This window comes from Acomys russatus, chromosome 20 (genome assembly GCF_903995435.1).
Source record: "Acomys russatus chromosome 20, mAcoRus1.1, whole genome shotgun sequence".
Classification (NCBI taxonomy): Eukaryota; Metazoa; Chordata; class Mammalia; order Rodentia; family Muridae; genus Acomys; species Acomys russatus.
This window is the reverse complement of record NC_067156.1, coordinates 28,945,703-28,969,208: the sequence shown is the minus strand read 5'-3', so window position 1 is coordinate 28,969,208 and position 23,506 is coordinate 28,945,703. Positions and strand designations below refer to the sequence as shown.

General features: G+C 40.0%; 1 protein-coding gene across 2 annotated transcripts in view; it reads right to left on the bottom strand.

Annotated features, from left to right (window-relative positions):
* Positions 1 to 14,115: 14,115 nt before the first annotated feature.
* The window catches only part of Kctd16 (potassium channel tetramerization domain containing 16), a 261,259-nt gene continuing 251,868 nt past the window's right edge, over positions 14,116 to 23,506 (bottom strand). For both annotated transcript variants that reach the window (XM_051163901.1, XM_051163899.1), the window contains exon 3: positions 14,116 to 14,887. In XM_051163901.1, coding sequence (XP_051019858.1) covers positions 14,436 to 14,887 — 452 coding nt within the window. In that variant the 3' untranslated portion in view covers positions 14,116 to 14,435. The remainder of the gene's footprint in view (positions 14,888 to 23,506) is intronic.

Here is a 23,506-nt window from a genome sequence, read left to right as displayed (position 1 = left end):
CATGGGGCCTCACAGAGACTGAACCACCAGCCAAAGAGCATGCATGAACTGGTCACAGATGCCTGCATATATGGAGCAGGTGTGCAGCTTGGTCTTCATGTGGGTCCCTCAGCATCTGGAGCGGGGGCCCTCTCTGACTCTGATGCCTACCTTTGGAAGATAAGACAAATGTTTTTTATAAAAGCTTTATTTGTGTCATAAAGTATATGCAGCTGTGTGGCTTCAGGTCTCAGAGACACCAGATTTAGTTGCTTCAGGATGGATATAGAGCAGGTAAGAAAGAGCTCACTAGCACATGTGAGCTCCGACCTGGTTACAGAAGTAGCAGCATTTCATTCCAGCTGAAGATAGGACACATCACAGTGGACCGGAGGAAAGAGAAAAATCAAAGGAAGGCTGAGTTTCATGCCCGACTTTGGTTTGGGTGCTCTCCTGACATGGTTGCTAAGGATCTACAACGACTCCAGGGGAGCTTTTCGGCATTCTAAGCATTTCTGCATCACACCCTACTTGCCTTTGTTGACATACTATAATTTTGCAGACTCACAAGATGAGGCTGGCTTATTAAAGGCTGAAGCTGTCTTGCCTGGAGAGGAACTTTTGCTAGCCTCCTGTTGGGATAAACATCCATCATGACCTCGTTCAATGGCAGCTGCCACTGGAGCCAGGGCTGGTGGGAGCTCTGACTGTTATATAGACAGGGAAAGAAACACTGCCTTTGGACTAAAATTAGAGGGGAGGAGAAGTAGTCTCTGTGAAGGTGGTGATTTGGGCCACTTCCGCTGCCCTCGTTCCATAGTTATGATCCTTCCGATCAAGTCCTGTTGAAGTCAATTTGGCAGAGGGATGAGTTTCTGGACAGGGGCTGTGTGCAGACACTGGCTTACAGCTTTAGCACTGACATGAAGGAGGAAACGTTCCACCTCGACCTCTCCATAAAAGAAGTACAAGACGTCTTTTCCTGATGCACACCACCTGCCACCTGCCCACCTCACATCCCCCCTGCCAGGCAAAATGAGAAAGTGGTCAAGTGTTCTTATCACCCCAGCTCAGGGCCCTCAAAGCCTAGGTTTGTGCAGAAACTCAATTTTGTGTTAAACAGAACAAGGGCAGTAAAATCCTTGCAGCTGTTCATGCTTTGACGCGGTAGTCAGAAAGTTTAAGTCCAACTTTCCCTCGTGATGTTAATCTTTTCTCTTCTATTCTACCAGAGCAATAGGCAGGGATGGGAGCCTTTCTTGTGACATGTAGTTACTTTAACCAGTCTCTGGGGCTTTGGATGTCATTCATTTCCCACCTTCCCAGCAAAGGGCTACATTTTTCAGGAGAAGCCCTGCAGCATTCCATCTACCAACGAGTAAAAGCCTCTCTCAAATACTCCTATTGCTTTCATCTGCGTAAGCTCTTATTCCCTTGGTCTGCTGAGTTCAGTATGGTGGAAGATTTCTCTTAGAGGCAACCAAAAAGTCAGCCTATGGAAACAGAGCTGAGCCTGCACCCCTCCCCCACTACACGCTTTGGGGGAACATGCCCTGGCCTCAGAGTCCTTCCTTTCTGCTGCTTGACTTTCAGTGTTTCTTGTGACTATACACTAGGTCCTCGTGGGAGCAGGTGCTGTGGAGTCAGAACAAGACAGTAACTGTCACCAGTCACTTACAGGAGAGCTGTGGGAAAGAAGTTCTAGCCCGAGTCCTTAGATAGACTTCCAAACCCAAGTCTTCCACATCTGAAGCAGAGCTCTCCCTGCCCCACCCCACCCCCACCCTTGCCCCTGGAGTCCCAGATATCCCCTCTTTGTACTTGACCAGCAATTTTTTTGTACTTGTACTTAATCAGCAATTCCTAAGTGAGGGCCTTAAACCTGCAAGCACCTTTCATGAGCAAAGTGTAGGAGACTCCAGGTTACCAAGTTTGAAAGATTCTTTACTGCAAAATCCATAGAGCTCACATTAAATATTATGAAGAATACTTTGAAATTACAAAGCAGGATGTGCGAAAGATAGTATACTTCTCAAAGGGTGCACAAGCCAAATCTTTCCATTTTGAGAGTGTTACAAGAAGCATTCGGCTGGACACATTGCATCATAGCAAATGACCAAGTTCTTTTCAAAACTCCTATCTGAGGAAGTATTTTTTCTCTATAAATTTCCCTTTTGATTGAAAACCATAATGGCTATTTATAGGCAATTTTACAAATTACTAACAGGAGATAAATAAATATATTCAGATATTTAGAGGGCTGAAGCCAAACTCCACTTTAAAATTAGCATTTGGGTGTAATAGAAATGAGAACTATAGGAATTGTTATTTTATCTATTTGATGTGTCAAACACTCAGATTATCTTATTTAGTTTTCACAAGAGTCTTAGGACCTGTTGTTTTACATTTACAAAGAAACCGGAGCCTGATGGAGCTTCTTTAGTAAATAATAAGTAATTACTGCAAAACCATTCAACTAACAAAAGCCAGTCAGGGCTTCCATCCATTGTCCTGATAGCAGTTTAATATTAAATATATTATTTCTCTATATTAAATAACCAACTTATCAAATCCCCTCCTTCTTGTACCCCTATTTGGCAACCTGCCATACCAAAATAGAAGTAAATTAACTGCAACAGTAATTATCTTTCATGTAAAATGCTGAATTAGCATGAAATAATGTGAATCAGTAATTCATTATATGTGCTGAAAATATATATAACAACTAAATGTTACCAAATGATTTATTATGGTTGGTGCTAAGTTACAATGTATATGAAATGGAGTCATTATGGAAACACATAAAAATAGTTACCTATTTTTGTAATTATATTCACACAAGAAATCTGAAATATAGTTCTGTTCTGCCTTTTAAAATATATCCACAGAATAACTTTTGTATTTTTTTAGCCACACAATTTTACAATACTGATACTGCACCTGTGTCATCAACCCTACTATAAGAATAAAATAAAATATGAAAGCAGTTAATAGAAAATTATTTCTTTCCATATCCATCAGTAATTCCAATGAAAATAGTTTGTTTCCACTGGCAGTGAGAATGGATGGTAGTAATTTGCATTGTAGATATTACATACATAGATATATGTATGAATATGCCCATGTGTTGCTTGGGCTACTGTGCCATTTGTAGGTGCTTGCCTTTTGAGTTGACCAATGATTACCAAAATGCTGTTCAATTCTACAAGGACAGACATTGGTAATATTCTTTTTTTTTTTTTCTTTTTACAGTGTTTCTCTCAAAAACTCAAATATATAAGAAAGAAATACAGCAGGCTAAGATCTACAGTGTTACAAAGCAAGATAAAACAGTTACTAAGTTATCAGTCACAGAATTTTATGTACTTTTGCTATTCACAGACTGCAGACTCTTGTTGAATATCTGAGCTGCTGGAAATTGATGACATGTAGACATGCATTCATGTGAGTCCATAATTAATGATGTTTATACTGTAATAAGCACATTCATTTTAACACCATTCAGTAAACAGATTTCTTTAGGGCTTGAGCTAAATCTGCTATCACAATTATACACAAAAGAACCTGTAAACAAGTTGACATTACACTTATGTACAAGCAAACTGCATTGGAAAGGAGAAGAGGCAATTTCAATGGGTGTAGCTTGATATATACCAATGTGCAACAAACTGACCCATCATCAAATGCCTCAGTGAGGTCGCCAAAAAAGGAACATGAGCAAGGCCCCTGAAAGACACCACTCAGTGTTGGTTCCAGAAAAATTCAGATGCCACCATGTGTGGTGACATCACACTCAAAGCACGGCAACAGGTGCGAAAAGAAACATGATAATCCCTGCTGGGTGTATCTGTAGATCTCCAGGTAGCCTATTCAACACAGGCCCAGAAGCGAGAAGGGTCGAGGGCATTGAGGATATTATTTTAACAGCTACGTTTAATTTCAAGGAATTTTTTTGTTGTGTATTGGGCTCTACCTAGTGCTCTCTAGGAAATGAGAGTGTAATTGTTTTTTAAACTTTCACTCGCCATCAAAAAGAGTCATTCTTTTATGGACTTAGCTGAACACTACTGCCAGCCTAAAGCATGTCCTATGGGAGGCTGACCCCACTAACACATTTCAGGGAGAATTTCTGAGAGGAAGCCCCTGTAAGCCATTGTGTCTGTGTGTTGTAAATAGGATAGCATTCCAATAATTGATGAGGCCAGTTCCTTCTACCAGAGAGACAGTAATGGGCAATGCATGCTTTCCAAAACTGCATCGACATACCATTCTGTAAATTAAGTAGAACATATCAAGAAAATCCCCCTGATTCAGTTTCATTTAAAAATTAAAAATTAACAAATGGAAGAAAATTACAAGGGAATTCAAAGACAGGATGATGTAAAACTTCCCTTCCATTCCAAAACATTAGGAACAAATAATTACTGCAAGGATTCTCACATCTCATTAGAACAGCTGATTAAAAAGCATAAAGAAAAGATATTTTTTCCTCAAGCCTACAAAACCACACCTGCAGAGGGCTTGCAGAAATGAATCGCTACTGGTGTGCCTGGGTGTTTGGTTCTGTGGGTACTTGGATAGGTCCCCAGGAGAAGGAAACTTGTTCTATCAACTGAGCCGTGGCTTGGGAGTGGACTGTCTTTGAAGGGTCAGGCTTATGTGCTTACAAACTGATCCCAGGAAGCATTGGGGAAGCTTGCATAGGTTAACCTCAAACACCTCTCACATTCTCCCATGATCTCTATAGCACTTGGCTATGGCTGTGAAGAGAATCTACCTTTTAGCCCCAAATTTAGACATTTGGCTTTTCTATCTATAAGGTATCAAAACACATCAGTCCTACTTTCTTTTTATTTGACTCTGCTCTTCTTTTCCTGAGCAATGTTTTAGTGCTTGTGTAAACAGGCTGAAAGGGCTACTGGTAGGAGAGTGGAGTGTGTTCAGTTATCACTGGTGTGCCCTGGAGATTTGGCACCTACTTACAACATGAATGTTTTCAATTGATTGCTGCAACTTCAAAATAATTGAACAGATGAGCAGCTCTACGCAGAATCCTGCAGGCCACCCAGACCCCATGAACCAAGAGACAACAATTTCATCATCAGGTGAGTGAAATAGCACTGGGCTATAGCCAGCGAGTTTAAGCTGTCACTTCATTTTTCTTCTTAAAAATTGCCACTTTCATTTGGTAAAATTTTGTTTCTTTCTTTTACTTTTGTTTTGTTTTTATAATGAAAATTTGAAACCCATAGGCTGACATTTCAACCAATGGTTTGGCATTTCTCTAAATGCATTTTTGTTTGCTGCTTGCTGTTTATTCCCCATAGGTTTTTGTATCATATTCTCTGTATCATTAATAAATATAGACATTCATAGTAGAAGAGATTTCTGGAAGCCAGAACTACAATAGAATATTTAGGAAACCAATATAAAATGTTATAATTAGTTTCCTAAACTGAAAATTTCAAAGTTTCAAGTTATGTGTTTATGTGTATAAATACATATAGATATATAGCTACATATATATACACATCTAGATAGATGTACACACATACATACATACATACATACATGTAATTTATACACCAACACGCAAAACACACTCACACATACCCATGCTCCTTACACACACTCCTGTATTTCATTGCTGCTTCTTTGATTTCTCTCCCTCTCCCTCCTCAGCTTAGAAGAGTAATCATGAGATACTATCGGAAGCCAGTGTATTTGTATTTTTAATAAAACTTGAGTAAAAAACTACTATTTGCTTAAAAGTCAAAAGAAGAAAGTGAAAGGAGACACATGTATATCTGTATAAACATGTTTGCACAGCCACCTACCTGTTGCATGTCTTTGGAAATTTGCCATAGCAAAGGAGTCTCAGGTACAGCTCTCACGCTGAAGCCAGCCTCGGGTGATTACCCCTTAGGACTGGACAGGGTGTCACCAGTTGTACACCATGACTGCCCACCCCAGTAGAATTTGCAGTGCAAAGTAGAGCCTGTGGCAGAGAGACCTGAGAACTTACTTCCAAATTTGCCTCTTCCTTAGCTCCTTGGGAAATTCATGTGTGATTGTCGTTATAGTTTAAAATAACTCGCTCATAAAAAAACAAAATAAAATAAAATAGCTCGCTCTTCTTAGGATGTTAAGCTGAGCTCATTCTAGCTACCCTTCCCTCACATGAAAAGAAAAGGAGGAACAGAGAAAAGTTCAGAATGAAAAAAGAGAAACAATTACACAATGAGATAGTAAAATCCACAGTCTTTAGAATACAATAAGCCCAGGCAAAAAGTTGTCTCTGCCACTGTTTTACGGGCTTGTGTGCTGTATTTGCTTTCTGAGAGTCATGAGCTTATCTGTAAGGCAAGAGGCAGTGACAGAGGATACATCGTTAGATTATTAAAAGACTTTAATGAGATAAGATATGTATAATACTGAATAGAGTTTCTGGCACGAAATGACAAGCCTTTAATCTACATTATTTAAAACTTGATATTTAACTGATAATTCTAATATGTGGGTCTAACATACACATATAGGATAAACACAGAAAACAGACAGGAATAATATGTTTAGGTGATATGAATTCAAGTTATTTATGCAATATTGGATTTCCTAGTAATTCAGATTGCTTGTTGCAGTTATAGTTTCGTGGCATGCATTCCACTAACATTTGATGAATGCAGAAACAAATGTATAATTGATTGATTTAAACTCTCTAATTTTTCTTATGTAAAATAGGGATATAATAATCAAATCTTTATTCTATCGCTTTAATGCTGGTCTGATTAATTTAAACTGTATACCAAATTATTTAAGGCCACAGGTTTCCTTAGAGAATCAGCATGCACATACTAGAGGAGGCCCAGCACCCAGGCTTACACTGAGGCTTGTCATATCTATGAAAACAGGGCACGAGAGTCAGCCCTGTGCAAGTCTACCAAACAATGATACACACTTCTAAAGATTTAAGTGCCACCTTTAGTGAGTGGATACTCAACCCAAAGAAATAAGGTATACAATGAAAAATTGAAATGATGAAATCTTTGGTTCACTGTGAGCACTTTCTCCCTCTTCTCAGTTTCACATTGGAGACCTTGTAGTCTACTGGTGATCAGTCAGCTCAGAAAGCTTTCCAACAGGGTCATGCAAAACAGAGGCTTCAAAGTGCTTCTGAATTAACACACCTAGCTGCTGGCTTGACTGACAACACCAACAAAGTATGATTGAGGAGGAGAGGGAGGCAGAACGTCCAACCTAGACATCAGGTACCTGGCTGCCTAAGACACAAAATGCCACTTCCTGTCAAGGCCCTAAAAAATGGCATACCTTCTCCTAACCCTCAGCTCTCACATCTCTATAAAACAATGGTTGCATTGGACATCATATAAGGTTCATATACATTTAAGTTGGTGACTTGTTTTGCCCTAGTTTATACCTTGACCAGGAATTTTTTTTTTAGACATGGTGTAGAAAGAAGGCCATGGCTTCTAGCAGGGGATTGGGGGATGAAACTCCATTATTTTTAAGGACCTGGCCACTGGGAGTTTGGTCATGTTCCAGGGAATATATGGGCAACACAAATTGGACTTGATGTATTGTTTTCTTTTTATTGGTTGGAGGTGGGAGCAACGGTGAGAGGGTGGACTTGGGAGAGGAATGAGAGGGGTGTAAATAATCAATAAAGATATATTTTTTAAAAGAAACAAAGAAAAGAAAAAAATTTCTTAATTCAGTTTCTCCTCCTTAGGCAGTATTAACATTTAGAATAGATACTTCTTTGGCTTTGAGGATCTTTCCTGTGCACTAGAGGAGTCTTGGCAGCATCCTCCATCTTTACTCACTGATTTTCAGCAGCATCCCTCAGCCATGACAGTCAAAAAAGTCTTCAGGTATTACCACTGGGCAACAAGATCATCTCTACTGAACAAAAACTGCCTTAAATGCATAGAGTCTGTGCAACTCAAAAGAATTTCTAAAAGTGTTTGTCTATACACAGCAGGATAAACCACTGACCCCTGGTCACAATGGAGAAAAACTGTTAATGGCCAACACAAATTCTCAAATGACTGTCTGCTGTTCAGAATTAAAACTCTATTAAATTTTTTGACCAAAGACTTTTTGTCTATGTACTCCCATGAACAATAACCATTGGCCTAACATGAATGTAAAAGCACTGCCTGACCCTATGCATGCATGTGCACACACCCAAGCCATGTATACACAGACACAACTTTAAAACAACACTTCATTGTTTTGCAATGCACCGCTTCTGGTTTTGCTTCCATTGGTAACGGATGGAGCCAATATCAGCAAAAAAAGAGAATCTGAAGTTTTGTTGGTTTTTATTGTGCAAATTCAGGTAATTAGCTAAAAATTCATTCTAAGAATAATCTAACAAGACAAGGTGATCACAGAAGTTCAGACTTAATAAATCCCTAGTTGGTCTCAAATGCTTTCACATGGCTGATTAACAGAAACTTTACTTCTACCCTCCTCCAGGACAAACCATGTGATAACACTGGATTAGGGTACATTGTGTTCTTTAAAAATGTTTTTAAAAACAGTTTGCCTAAATAAAGCATGGCTGACATTCTAGGACTTAAAATTCATTAGCTAATTAACAATGCAATTTGTTCACAAACAAGAGGAAACTTTTAAAAAAAGGTTAGGAAGTTGGGCACTAAAGACGTTTTCCCACTTGGGGAGAGGGAAAGCAACAGACTGAAACAAACTGAACTTTTTTTTTGCATGTGTTTTTATTTGCCAAGTAATCTTAATTAGCTGCTCAAATTCATTGATTTCTTTAGCTGTTCCTTACTTCCTTTTGTATTTATTTAAATATTCACCAATGTTCACAACAAGTTAGTTATTCTATTTCTTATACCATGTGGTTTTGTGTCAACTATCCAATTATTCATCAGTTACATGGTAAGTTCAATGAGTGAGTCACTGTAATCTTCCAGCCTGTGTGTGTGTGTGTGTGTGTGTGTGTGTGTGTGTGTGTGTGTGTGTGTGTGTGTGTCTTGTGAGAGACAGAAACAGAGTCAGAGACAGAGAGAAAGAGAGAATCAGACAGATGGACACAGACAAAGACAGACAGAGACAGAAAGATACTCTGGTATGGCCATCTTTTCAGGTAGACTGACTGGAAAAAATTATAGCACTTTCACTCTCTTTGTGTCCTTCCAGTTGGATTATCAGCATTTTAAATTCCCTCTGCCCTTTTTCTTGTGCTTAGTCTTATACATGGGCTTGTGTTTCACATTTTTGGTTAATGTTATGCTTCAATATCTCCATTATCCGTAAGCCTCATATCCTGTATGAGTCAAGCTGGACAAAGCAAGCAATTCAATTGTTCAAGACTGTATTGATTAAACAGCTGAATTCACTCATTATTCAACATTTGATTTGGTGGTATCTGTATATTGCATCAATGGAACTATCTTTGGGGCAACATAATCATTAAATTATTGATTGCTTTCTACCTTCTTTGACCCAAACTTAGTAATGAAATGAAAAGCTGGCCTTGAAAAAAAAGGTATTACTTCATTGCCTGGTGGTTATCATTAGAATATACCTCACTCAGAGATGGTCCTCATCCACTTGGGATAAAGCTATAATGAAAACAGGCTTTCTGACTGAGGAGTGGGGCCCCCACGGATAAAGCTGTAATGAGATAGGCTTTCAAAGTCCAGGAAAAGGCACAAACACAGACCTTATGATAAGGAGGCTTTGGGTGAAAGGCAGATGAAATAATAATGTGATTTTAGAAACATACTGCATCCTTATCCCAGACCATGGTTTTGTGGACCTTGCGAAGACAACGAATGGCATGTGCTTTGACCTACAGGTTCACCTCTCTTTAGTTCCTCAGCAGTAGTTTCTTAACGTAGGGTCACTGCACTAACAAAATGATTAAAGACACTAGCTCAAAATACAGAGTCCTTGGCCCTGCTTCAAGTTTTATGAATCTGACTCTTTGAAGTCAGTGTAAGGAAATCTCCCTTTCAGAAAGTGCCACAAGTGAATTTAGTGTGTGGTGAATACAGAGCTTCATTAAAATGTTTTCAGCAGTGGTCACTGGGGGGGGCGGGATCCTCTTCCTGATGCCCATAGCAAAATGCAAAGAGCAAACATTTCAAAACAAACTTTGTGGCTGTATTACAAGGATGTGGTTATTAAGGTTGAAGACTCTTCTTTCCGAAGGATTGAGGAGTGGTGGCCATTTTATCAGGAACCAGAATGCTGAGGGCAGTTATAAACCACTCATTTCAATATGTTTCATTTCCTCTGATTTCTTTGCAGATTTCCATAACTGTATATGCCTTTACCAATGACATCTAACTCCTCTGTTGCTCCAAACCCATACTGCTCACTCTTATTCTTTGTCTAGTATGCTATTCTGACACTATAAAAGAAAATAAATAAATTGGAACAGTGGGCCATCAAGATTGCAAGATGCCAACAATACCAAGACATTAAAGAGAGAAATGGCCCGTGCTAAAACCTATAACTCAGCATGCAAATTGGCAAAAACATTTATCTGCCACAGAGTCACCAGGGGGGAAAATAATTCCCTTCATTTTTCCTTAGAAAATTGTTACGTCAAGTAGAGATGACAAAGAATTCATCCTATAAATTCACAGAAAATGTCTTATTAATTCTAACAAAGATCAAACATAAGGCCAACATTATTCAAATTCCATGACAATGCATCCAGTGGTAGGAAATGCCAACACTTGGCTCTTCTGGGTTAGTCTTCTCTACTAGACACCAAATTGGAAGTGATAGCAAAAAAAAGTTTATGAGAATCAAAAGTTTACTTCCATTGTAGGAAGTGTAGTAAGAGCAATTTTGCAAACTACTGTACCTGCCTCTTCTCCACTTCCTCTGCCCCCTCCCCCACCCCCAACCCCTTGGAACATGTTCTACTCAGTAAAGAAAAAAAAGGAACACTTCGAGGGGTGGAGAGTGTGGAGAAACAAACACAACCCAGAAGGATATGCAGGGATAGGTAAGGGAAAGGATAATGAGCAGACACCTGCCAACTGTGGGAAAGGATGCTTTTGAATCAAACAAGCCCATGGAACATGGAAAGTTCCATGCACATTGGGCCCTCTTTTAATCAGGAGTTGCTACAAAAATGAGTCAGCTTGGATAGACATTCCACTATGGAAGTATGTTACTGTGTTCTTTCTCCCTTCTAAAAACTCAGCACAGATGCATTTCCAGGAAAGATCCCTCTGCTTATGTACAAAGGAATACATCACAGCATGTTTTGGAAGCCACTTCACTGGGTCACTTATTACTACACATCAGTGCATATTTGTTTCTGAGCAGTGGGAGAGGTAACAAGGATTATGACATTAACGTTTTTATTTTCCTTCTCCCTTTGCTGTTTGCAATTGTTCCCTTCTTAACAGTGGGTAGGAGAATTTTGTAAATATGTCCATTTAGGGAATATGTCCCTGACTTCTGGAGATTCGTATCTATTTAGGGAATGGCCTCCCCACATTCCTTAGATTTAACAAAATAGGATTTCTCAGGAGGCAGTGTAAGCTAAGGCTCTGTACATGTCAAGTTTCATTCACTTGACCATCCAGCACCATTCATTTCTTGAGACTGACAATGTACAGCCCCCGTCAACACCCACAGTAAGAACTGAACTGTATGTAGTATTGCTCTGCCTGTGACTGAACCTAAGGCTCTGAAGCCAGGGATAGCAGAGTGTTTATTCTCCTGGATCAGTTGGCCAAGCTCATTTTCAGTGTGGTGAAGATTACAAGGAGCACACAGGATAACTCCATTCCAAAGGGTACCCAAGACTTTATGTCCTTGGTGCCTTCTCAAAACTCTCTACTGACCCAGGCTGGATCTGAAGATGTCAATACCCCCACAAATGAATACCATGCCATCTGTCTTTTCTGTTTAAACTCTTTACCATGGGGCAGGTGCCACATCACAGGTAGCCCAAAATGAAAGTAATATGTTGCTGTTTTCAACAGACTTCTACTACTGAGCTTGTTCCTCATGGGTACAAGGCACACCAGTGGGAGGAAAATGCCATACCAACAGAGCCTTCAGAACATTGCTACAATACTTTGGATGTAGCATTTCATTTCCTATGTGAAGACTATAGTGGAAGCTGTGGGTTGATGGCCAGATATCTGTCTTGATAGATTATGATTAGGGCTGAATTTGGAAGAAACTTGGGACTTTGGCCAACTTATTCAAATCTCAGATTCTCTGTCAGCTCTTTCAGTGAGTCAGTCCATGATCAATGATTCACATCCAGTGTCTTCTTGACCCATTAAGATCCAGGAAGCTTCACAGTATCTTCCGTAATAACTATGATGGTATTTTTGATGTACCATCAAGAAACATTGAGAGGACAAGGATGCACTGGTAGGCTTTACACGCAAAGCTATCTATCAACTATCTGCTAAAATATTAATAGACAAGAGAGCATCTTTATAAATGATATCTCTCCCGGCAACTCAGCTCCCAGAGACAACTTTCTTTTTCACTTAAATAAAAATTTCCACTTCACTTGAAGTATCAGGACAAGAAAACACTGCCTTACCCTATTACCCACCTGTATAGTCAAGAATTACAAACGTTTTCAGAAAGACAATCATATGTAAATGGGCACCAATAAATCAATGAGGAGATTCTTAAATAATAAATGTGCCCAAGTGAAAGTTTTCATAAAGAAGAAACTGGTCATTAGATTTTCCTTCCACAGACATGTTCTGCTTGCCTTTATTACCTGTGCTACACACACACACACACACACACACACACACACACACTCACACACACACACACACACATACACACCCCAAAACAAAAATTAGGAATGCTTGGCACACAATAGTGACAAATCATTTTTTCAGTTACCACAGAGATATATGAGGAATCCTGGAAATTAAAAGTTGTCTTTGGACATTTGTTTAGCACAAGTGAACAATTCACTATTGGTGAATTAATAGAAGACAGAGCCACATGAATAGACAGTGTTAACGACTTCTTTCAGATAGTAGCTATACAAGTTAGAAATATTTCTCTTTTAAAAAAACTTAAAAAGTCAAATTAGTTACTTTTGCGTTCCAGCCACCCACTTGGGTCATTACAGACATAGAAGAAATGGTACAACTAAACCATAGTATGGCTGCAACCAAATCCCAGGATCCCAAAGGCATCCACACCTGACTCCAAGCAAGCAACAAGGTACAGCTGTAGTTCTTATGAGAAATTAAGAGGTATGTGGGGTCGAAGTATGTGGGGTACAAATCCTCTAGAACAAGCGAACAGAAGGCTGGATGCATCGTCAATTACTGGGTGCTGCCCATCGCTTCACAAGCCACGGGGACGCAGACAATTTGCCTGTATTATATAAAAAGGCCTCAACAGTAAAGTGTGGGTGAGTTAGACCTCAGAGTCAGCTAGAGAACGATGGTCGGTCTAGTAAGAACGGACAAAGCTGAGTGCAGGGCGGCTCCAAGCTGTGTTTGTGCCGCGAGTGCTTGTCTGTTAAACACACACAGGGTGAGACTAGCTCTCCTCACTGTCTCCTAATAAAGGGAAAGAGCAAGGTAATTTGAAGGAGCCTGGGGGTATTTATTTCAAAATAAGAAAGAGAATTTTTTTTTTTTTTTTTTTTTTTTTGATGATAAAAGAGGGTGGGTATTCAGTATTAGAAAGTGTTGCCAAGGGAGGCTGGAAAATGTGCTCAGGAGGGTTTTTAATAAAGGGGAAGAGGCTCCTTTGTCTGAAGGGCTCTTGTGGAGGGGCAGCTGGCAGCAGGGCATCAGCCCCTTGCTGTCCAGGCCCTGGGTCATGTGCATCTGTTGTGCATATATATACAGACATATACTGTGCTTGTGCCGCACAAATGCTCATGCATACAGAATCAATAGAAACTGGCACATAGATTTAAGTGAAAATCATACAAATCTGCCATTCTCCCCTCACCCCATTAAAAAAAGGAAAGGAAAAAAATTAAAAATCTTAACATATGCCACTGGGTCATATCTCCTTCTACTTGCCCATCCTTGGCCAACAGAAGGAGGGAGAAAAATGAAAGAAAAGAAAACGAAAAACCAAACCAAAACAAAACAAAAAATAACCCAGTTTGGGACAGATGACTCCCAAAGCCTGTGAGCTACTCACAGGTAGCTGGTTCTCATTGTATCAAAAATTCTCAACACATGGGACCAATTTAATAAAAGATAAAGGACAACACAAGAGCTTGCTTCTGGTTTTACATCTGAAAAAAAAATCTACCCTGTGGATTTACACATTAAGGTGAGCTAGGCAAAGTAGGCAGTAGTACACCAATGGACTATTACTGTGTTCTAAGAAACGTGGATCTCTTGCTGTCACTTTTCCTTTAGCATATGTCTTCCTTTGGGGAGGTTCATTTCAGAGTGGTGACTACCTCCAGCCCTCCCCTATAGATGGTACTTCCGTAAAAGTTCAGACTGCCAAGGGTGCTTTCTCTCAGGGAAGCGATCTGGAATTTTGATCTTCAGGAAATCCTGGATGCATTTCTCCAGCTCTTCCTCGATGGAGAGCTTTTCCTTTGCAGCTTTCTTTTTGCTGCTTATGTTCGACTCCCTGGAGCCCGACGTCAGAGTCCGGAGCAGGTCACTTTTCCGCCTCATCTCTGACTGTTGGATCAGCTGCACAGGGCCTTTCTTAACGGGCCGGTCCAGAGTCTGGATGTTGCTCTGGCGTGTTACAGGCCCACAGATCACTGTCTCCTGGGGAGAGCTGGCCTCGGACTGGCTGTCGCAGCTGGAGGTGGAGAGGTCATTGCAGGAGGTGCCACTCTCCCCTTTGTCTCCTTTGCCGTTCTTGCAGCAGCAATCGCAATGAGAGGAGGACCACCGGGAAGGCTCCCCTGCAAGACAAACACAGACCCACAGATGAATTCCAGAAGCAGCAGACCGCACCAACGCTCAGAGAACACGGGTGATTCACAACACCAACAACCGAGAAGCTAAGCCATCCGAGGGACATCATTACTAATACCTGACTGTGTACCTGGTATAATATGGGATCATGTTTAAGGCCACCTGTACTGGCCCAAGAAATGCAGATAGCCGGTTTATCAGCCCTGGCACATGACAGACCCAAAGTTTTAAGACTGTAGTTCTATCAGCAGTAACACCAAAATTACAATTTTTTAATTTATTTTTTTATTTAATTAATTTATTCCAAATACATCTCAATTGTTATCCCATCCCTTGTATCCTCCCGTTCCTCCCCCCCTCCTGCTTTTACCCTATTCCCCTCCCCTATGTCTGTGACTGAGGAGGACCTCCTTCCCCATTATATGGTCACAGTCTCTCAAGTCTCATCTTGGTAGCCTGCTTATCCTTACTTATTACCTGGAGTTTTAGGGACGATTTTGATGAAATAAGCAAAATGGAGTAGGTCACGTACAGTAATCTCAGAAAATGCTCGTCCATTTTACCATGGATGATACCTTCATCTAGCGCTCTGCCTGGTAGCCGTAGGGGCCTCCTGAGGAGGCTGTATGTGAGGAATGTGGGGCCAATGAAGAGGACGCTGGCCAGCCCCTGCATCCCATTGGTCTTAGACCATCTTAGGAGCACAGCAGCTCCATTTCTCACTGTCACACACAGAAACAATAAGACCCATAGAGTTTAAATAATTTGCCATAGCTTGATTAGTTTGTTCCTGGAAGGGCTGAGATTTGAATACAGATGTGCCCCAAGTGTTATAACCCAAGTCAATTAACTGCTTCCTAAAACAAATGTCCTGTCTTTAAAACTCTTGCTTCTCAAAATATTGTTCAAGTGTGCATTTCTCCGAAGTCCATGTCTGTCTCTGCTGATGCTGTCTGCCTCCCCACATACATGGCTATATGTTTTAAGTACCTTAACTCTTACTCATAACTACCTTATGTTTCCCAGAAGCTACTAAACCACCACCTTCCTGGTGTAGACACGGTAAAGTGTTCATTGTTGTAGATCTAATGAATTACCTAGGGGGTAAGAAAGAAACTCCACAACACACAGCATCTTAGTGATAAGTACCTGAATCTAGTCACGCCTGAAGCTAGCCTCGTCACGTGTTCCTCTAAGTTTTCTTTCTTATTTAAGCCAGTGCAAGGCTTTCTGTCGCTACTCCCTAAGTCTTCATGCTTAAAATTGAGTTCAGTAATTTGTAGGCAGAGTAATATTTTTATGTACAAGATTGCTGGCTCCATGAAATTTGAAAAACCCACAATAATGGCACAAAAGAATTTTTTCAAACAGAAGCTATGGCATTTAATCCAGTTTTGATTTTCATATATCTTATCCGTATAAACAACGGGTATCATTATGAAAAAATTTACTTCATTGCCATTTCTAATATGGTCAAAGTAGAAATGAAACTAAAATGTCACCCCTTGGCTTCTTACATAACATTTAGATTTTTACATGTATAAAATGATTTTCACACATGGTAACTTGCTATATTTTTCCAAAGGAATTAAAATATTTTTCAGTGAATCACAACGGCAAAATATCTAACTTTTACCCACGCATTCAAGTCACTTTCTACATGCAACCGAGTAATCACTGTACTTATGTAGCTATTAAATGTAATGCAACAACACAGTTAGCCAAAAGGAGCCACAGTCTTAGTAACACTATGGCTACTCTCAGTTAGTACAAGTAAATATCTTCTGTGCAACAGAGAAACTGCTCAACATGGACCTGCTGCTGCCTGACATATCTACAGTGAAAAGGGCTTTCAGTCTGCTATGGGATATTGAGGGGAATACTTCTCACCTCTAGTGGGCAGAATCTGCCTCAGCTGCCTGACAATGTGGTCATTCTTGTACTAATCCAACTCAAACTGGGATGGTCCCAATGAATCGGACTACATAAAAGTCATCAGATCAGGGCTCATCTAACTTGGTCCATTGGAGAATGTTTAGAAATTAAACTTAGCACTGAGGGAAAAGAAAGAAAGAAAGAAAGAAAGAAAGAAAGAAAGAAAGAAAGAAAGAAAGATAGATAGGATAAGGAAGGGAAATGCAGAAATGAGGAGTATTTACATGTTTTGTACAACATACTTGTCTGTTACCTTAAAACAAGGTGACAAAGTACATTTTCTTGCCCAGGAGTTCTCTTCCTCAAGGAAGTCCCTCCAGTCACCAGATTCCAGAGGAACCTTGAGTCTTCTTCTTCTTTTTTTTTGTATACACATTGTCTATTTTTTTTTATTTTTTACATATACATTTATATTATTTCTATTTTTATTTTTTTTACATATACATTTATATTATCACACACACATATATAATAAACTACATACAGCAAGAAGAACCATGAAACAATAAGGAATTAGATAAATGAGTCTTCTTAAAAACCTTTTAACATCGCCCAAATCCATATATGACGGAGCCCTATGTGTTAATGAATAACCTTGCACTGCAGAGGAAAGCGGGGACCTGGGACAACTGCAGCTTGTCTCCCAAAGGTTCTTGGAAGACGATGCGTGCAAGAGTCATCTTCCAGGAAACCTAAGTATTACTTTGCACTCATTCTGTGCCACTATCACCCTTCCAAGGATATTGGACAACTTAATTTTAGTTGTATCTTGTCACACTACTACACATTTCAATATTTCACAAGAACATTAGACTGTTTTACAATTTGGACAAAGTAATTCATAAAATAGCTTCTGAAGTCTAGATATTATTTTGAAATCAGGGGAGAAGGTGGGACTCATATAGTTCAGGTAGACTCAATCAGAAATTTGAAAATAGTCATGGTGAACACGGAAGTTCATCTTCCTCTTGGAAGCACTCTCTCAAGCTTCCTTCTTCCCAAGAAAGTGACTGAAGCAGAGGAGTGACATGAGGATGGAAGGGGGCTACAAGAACGGTGCTCTTGGCTCTTGCAGTCCTTCTGAGGCATGCTTACAAACCTTAAGACATCTTGAAGAATCTAAGCAAGGTCAGCTCTGTAATGCAAGTACTCTGGGATCTCCCCAATGATGGAGAACAACACTACCACAAATGCCCTGGGATGCATATTTAAATAAGTTCAGTTCAGTTCTAATTTGTGAAGTTTCAACACTGGTTAGAGTCTTTCCATTTAGTAAGAGAAAAGGGGTTACAATTGATTTGGGCAGATGTGGGGAGAAAATCATTTTTTTAAAAAGAAAAGTCTAAATTAATGATATTAAAAAGACAAACAAATTACAGTCTTCTGGGGGTTTACTAATTGCTGAACCCAAAGTTTGATGGTATCACTTTGATTTTTAATAAGCCATTTCTGAATTTGCAGACTTCTGTGACAGTTTTGATGCCTGGTACATAATAGTACTTTGATAAATGTCAGATGAAGGAATAAATGTGCTAAACATGTACTTTCAGGTATTTCAGGCTGAAAACACAGAAGAAAAGAGCATAGGCTCTAGCATGAGGCACCACAATTACTCAAGATATGGGCGAGTCATCTGAGAAATAAATAAACTAATAGTTTCTGCTTACAGATGTTCGAAGAAAATGAAATGAAATCATTGATGTAAAGGATGTCTCAGTCTGTAACACAAAATACGTATTCCATCCATTCATATATTTTGGCTATACTGTAAGCCAGACCCCAGTCTCCATAACACTCCAGCTAAGAATTTGACTGATAAGATGATGATTCTTCTACAAGTGTATAGTACAATCAATATTTACTGCTGGCTCAAGCATCTCATCCATAGCTGGATACAGTAGGACATGTTTACTGAGTAGGTAGCAAGCAATGCCTGATTGGCGTTGAAATGGAGAATAACCACAAGCACAGAGGACCTGCAGGTACCACGTGACCAGGGATATTTCTGGAAAGAAGGGGTCTTCCAACACAGTACTTAAAAATTAACAAGGAGATTTCCTTGTTTTTTTATAGCTGGCACTCAAAGAAAGAATAGGCAGACTACCAAGATAAGACTTGTTAGCCTGCGACCATAAAGTAGGGGAGGCAATCTCCCTTGGACATGGACCTAAGGGAGGGTAATAGGGTGGGGGTGGGAAGGTAGGAGGAACGGAAGGATACGAGTGATGGGAGAACAATTGAGTTGTAATCTGAATAAATTAATTTTTTAAAAAAGTTAACAAGGAGATGAGTCCTCTACTATAAAAATGTACTTAAACTATTTAAATGAAGGACAGGAATAAATTTGTATTTAAAGCTAAATGCAAGGAAGGAGAAATAAATCAGATTTCCAAACATCTACACCCAAACCTTTTGAGCATTTTTACATCTTGGCAACACTCAGGACCCATCGGGCAGATGGTATGACTGAGATGTCCCATCTTCCACTGAGCCCTGAGTGAGGTGGTTCTTACTGCTGAGGAGCTAGAGAAGAAAGACTACAAAATATGTCTCCCCCAATGAAAAATTCAAGGCCAGCTGAGTGAGACATGACTTAGCAAACTCACAAAGTGCTTATGCATTTTTAAAGGAGGCTTCTCTGTAATCTACCCACACTTCAAATTCCCCACTTGCTAATGGCTGTGCGTACAATGTACTCCATTACAGCAGCAGCTGAAAGAGCTGATCCTCTATGACTTCTCCATCAATGATGTAGGAGCCTGCCCGTCTGGGAAAGAGGTGGCCAGATTTAATTTATCAAGGCTGCTAAAAGACATTCTTGGTTTCACAGTTGAAAAGTCAATAATAAGCAAATTGATGTTTTTCCTAATTCTACCAGCCTTAGAAAATTTATCGAGTGATAGAGATTAGGAATAGGCAAGCTGTGCAAGCTTCTGGGCAAAAAGGGTCCTTAGGATGGACTGTCATCATTTCTTGCTCCTGGAAGACCATGCCACTCAAGGGCATTTGGTGTTGGATGGTCCAGGAAGCCAGGACCATCTGTCTATTTAGGAGGTGGTATATATGAGCAAGAAAGGATAATTAATTTATCCATATATCAGCCAGGAAAGCATACACTCTACCAGTAATCTTAACAAGGAAAATTCACTAAAAGGTGAATAGACAGACATTGGAAGGACACTGGAAGTGGAAGGTGGAAAGTGACACTGAAGCGATAATAGGGATGATTGGGGCTACAGCTACTGTCCTTAAGCCTGCTAAGGCTTTTGCAAGAGTATGCAAATGCTAAAGCCTATGAAGCCTGAAAGAGCATCTGGTGGAGGAGGTCCAGGTGCCTGAAGAAAGCCTGATACACTGCTGGTGGAGGTACCTGAGTGAGTCTGTCTCTGAGGATCATGAAGGAAGGCGAACTCCTGGAGCCAATGGCTCTAGGCAAAACTAGGCAAATGAAGTTTGAACAAGCCAGGGGTCTTTCCGACCTGTATGCCTCATGCCTTCCTCTATTGATAAAAATCTAATGGGAAGACAGCAGGGTAAATGAAGAGTGTTCTTGTGTGATTGGTTACTCAGTGTGGCAACCATGAATCTTAGTCCTGGCATCACAAAATGTATCACAGGAGGGTGGATTTGGAGAGGAGACAGTGTCCTCATGACCAACACATGGGTGCTCTGAGGGATAAAAAATGAAGAAAAGACACCCCGTTGGCCACATCGAATCTATTTCACAGAAGAGTTAGTACAAGGTAATAAAAAAAAGGCCATCATCTCACTTCAGTTCCTGTCCTCTGCCCTTTTATCTACTTTAGGATTTTCAATTTGTTCTCCCCTTGCCAGAAACACACTCTTCTATTCTACACCCACTTAACTCACTCATATCATCACACAAACTCAGCTGAAATTAACTTCACAACATGGATTTGCCTTTCTGTTTCTTAGCACAATTTAAGCTCACCCTAATCTCTTGTTCCTTGCTTTCATAGCATGATATATGTAGAAGCCTGACAGTCTCTTTGTCTCTATCTCTATCCCCCATACCCCCCTACTCTACACACACTCTCTCTCTCTGTCTCTCTCTCTGTCTCTCTCTCTCTCTCTCCAGTGTATATGTGTATTATTCCAGGTTTATTGATTGAAAAGGTGGGATGTATCAATGTCCTTCTGTATTCTATATCACACTAATACACACAGGTAAGATTGTGAGGAATCTCAGAAAATGTCTATGTATAGGACAAATGAATTCAACAGGAAACTGATGACTTATGTATAAGGTACTGTTTAGAGATACGTGTGTGTGTGTGTGTGTGTGTGTGTGTGTGTGTGTGTCTGAGAGAGAGAGATCCTTTAAGAATAATTAAATAGTGACAAATCAAGTGAGGGAATAACAATCAGGATGTAATCTGAATGAATTATAATTTAAAAAATAAAGAAGATATTCCCCCCCAAAAAATAATTAAATAAAGATCTCTGGTTTGTGAAGGTCTCTGGAAGAGGCACTGTCAGGAGACACCTGATGTAGCCATGATAAAAAAAACATACTACTTGATAGAGATAAAATGCACGGCCAGTCCAGCAAGTTCAACATGCCTCCTTTTGTGTATGAACATGGGTGAATCAGTTAGTCATCGTGATTTGTAAAGAACTGTACAAAATGATAAAGTGTACATGGAAATCAACCTTTCTAGCCACTCTGTCTACGGTCTGTACTGACATAGCTTCCCTATTTGGTGATGTGTAGACACACCTTCCTACCTCAGGTTTAGAACCTGTTCGTAAAGCAATGCACTGATTTTAACAAAGGTGGTAATCCTGAATTTTGACTCCCTGCCCTAGTGCCTTGTTCTTTTAAGCAGCTTATTTTTTTCTTTTATTAATTTATTCTTGTTACATCTCAATGGTTATCTCATCCCTTGTATCCTCCCATTCTTCCCTCCTTCCCATTTTCCCCTTATTCCCCTCCCCTATGACTGTTCCTGAGGGGGATTTACTCATTCTGTATATGCTCATAGGGTATCAAGTCTCTTCTTGGTAACCTACTGTCCTTCCTCTGAGTGCCACCAGGTCTCCCCCTCCAGGGGACATGGTCAAATGTGAGGCACCAGAGTACGTGAGAAAGTCATCCCACTCTCCACTCAACTGTGGAGAATGTTCTGAACATTGGCTAGATATGGGTAGGGGTTTAAAGTTTACCGCCTGTATTGTCCTTGGCTAAGTGTCCATCAGTAGAAGAATGGATAAAGAAACTGTGGTACATATACACTATGGAATACTACTCAGCTATTAAAAACAAGGAATTCCCGAAATTTGTGGATAAATGGATTGAGCTAGAAATTATCATAATGAGTGAGTTCACCCAGAAGCAGAAAGACTCAAACGGTATGTACTCACTTATATCTGCATACTAGCCCAAGGGGCATGTCCCACGAAAGTCTTTACTTACCAGGAAACTGGGACAGAGGGGAGGACATCCTATTGGGACTCTAGATGGGAGAAGCATGGGAGAATAGTAAAGTAGAAGGATCCAGAGGGTCCTAGAAACCTATAAGTAGAACATTACGATAGGCAGATTTGGGCCCAGGGGTCCCGCTCAAACTAAGCAGCTTATCTTAACAGAGTATTCCACTTTTCAAGAACTTTTTGCCCTTCTGTTGTCTTCTCCTTCATTTTATTTCATCTTAGCTCCCTCAAATTCTTTTAACTAAAATCATACTTTATGACTCTAACTATTGCCCAGTCAAAGGCCTGTGGCCCATACCAACCCTTTACCTACCTGTCTCCATTCATCCTATGCATCTTCCTTTGAACTTTTGTTTTCAACTATTTTGAAAACTGGAGCATTATTTCCCATGACACACCCAATGTCTTACTCAACCTCTAAACCACAAAGAGAGGATGTGTGGCCCTGATATGAACAGTTTCCCAACATTATGACCACAGTAGGTGATGCAGACTTGATGTGTGACTCAGGTAGGTGGATCTGAGCCCTCACTGGGACTGTTCTGATAGAACATATGGACAATAAATGCTGGATTCTGTTGGAGGTTGCCAAACTGGGAACATGTGAGCCCAATAGCCATCTTCCATACCAGCTGGGGAAGACACTCATGGAGAAGTGAGCCAAGGGAGACAGGAAAAGCTGAGAAATAGAGAGGAACATCGCAACATTTAGGGGAGTCTCAATTTGGCCCCAGGGAGAGATTTATAATTTTATAGCCCTGGAAATTCTCTTTTGCTTAATGTGCTAAGAGTTAACTGTCTGAAGCATATAACGGGATTCTTGAATATTACATCAAACTCATTCCAGCACATTTAGCATCTATTAATGTTATCAATTACATTATCTGAGCATGTGCATGTGCACACACACACACACACACACACACACACACACACACACACACACACACACACAATCCTACCCCTAATGATTCAGAAGGTGAGAACTACTATGACTGCAAAGCTGTCTTGAGAATGACTTGTCTGTTCTTTGGGTGCTATCTTACTTATCACATTATCCCTAGCAAATGTAAATAACATTTGAAGCAACAAATTAAATGTAAGTCACTATCTGTTTTGCAAAGGAACTGCAGACATGAACAAGGTCATAACTATTCCTCCAAGTCAAGAACTTAATAATAATAATAATAATACAATGGAGGAAGCTATGGATCAGT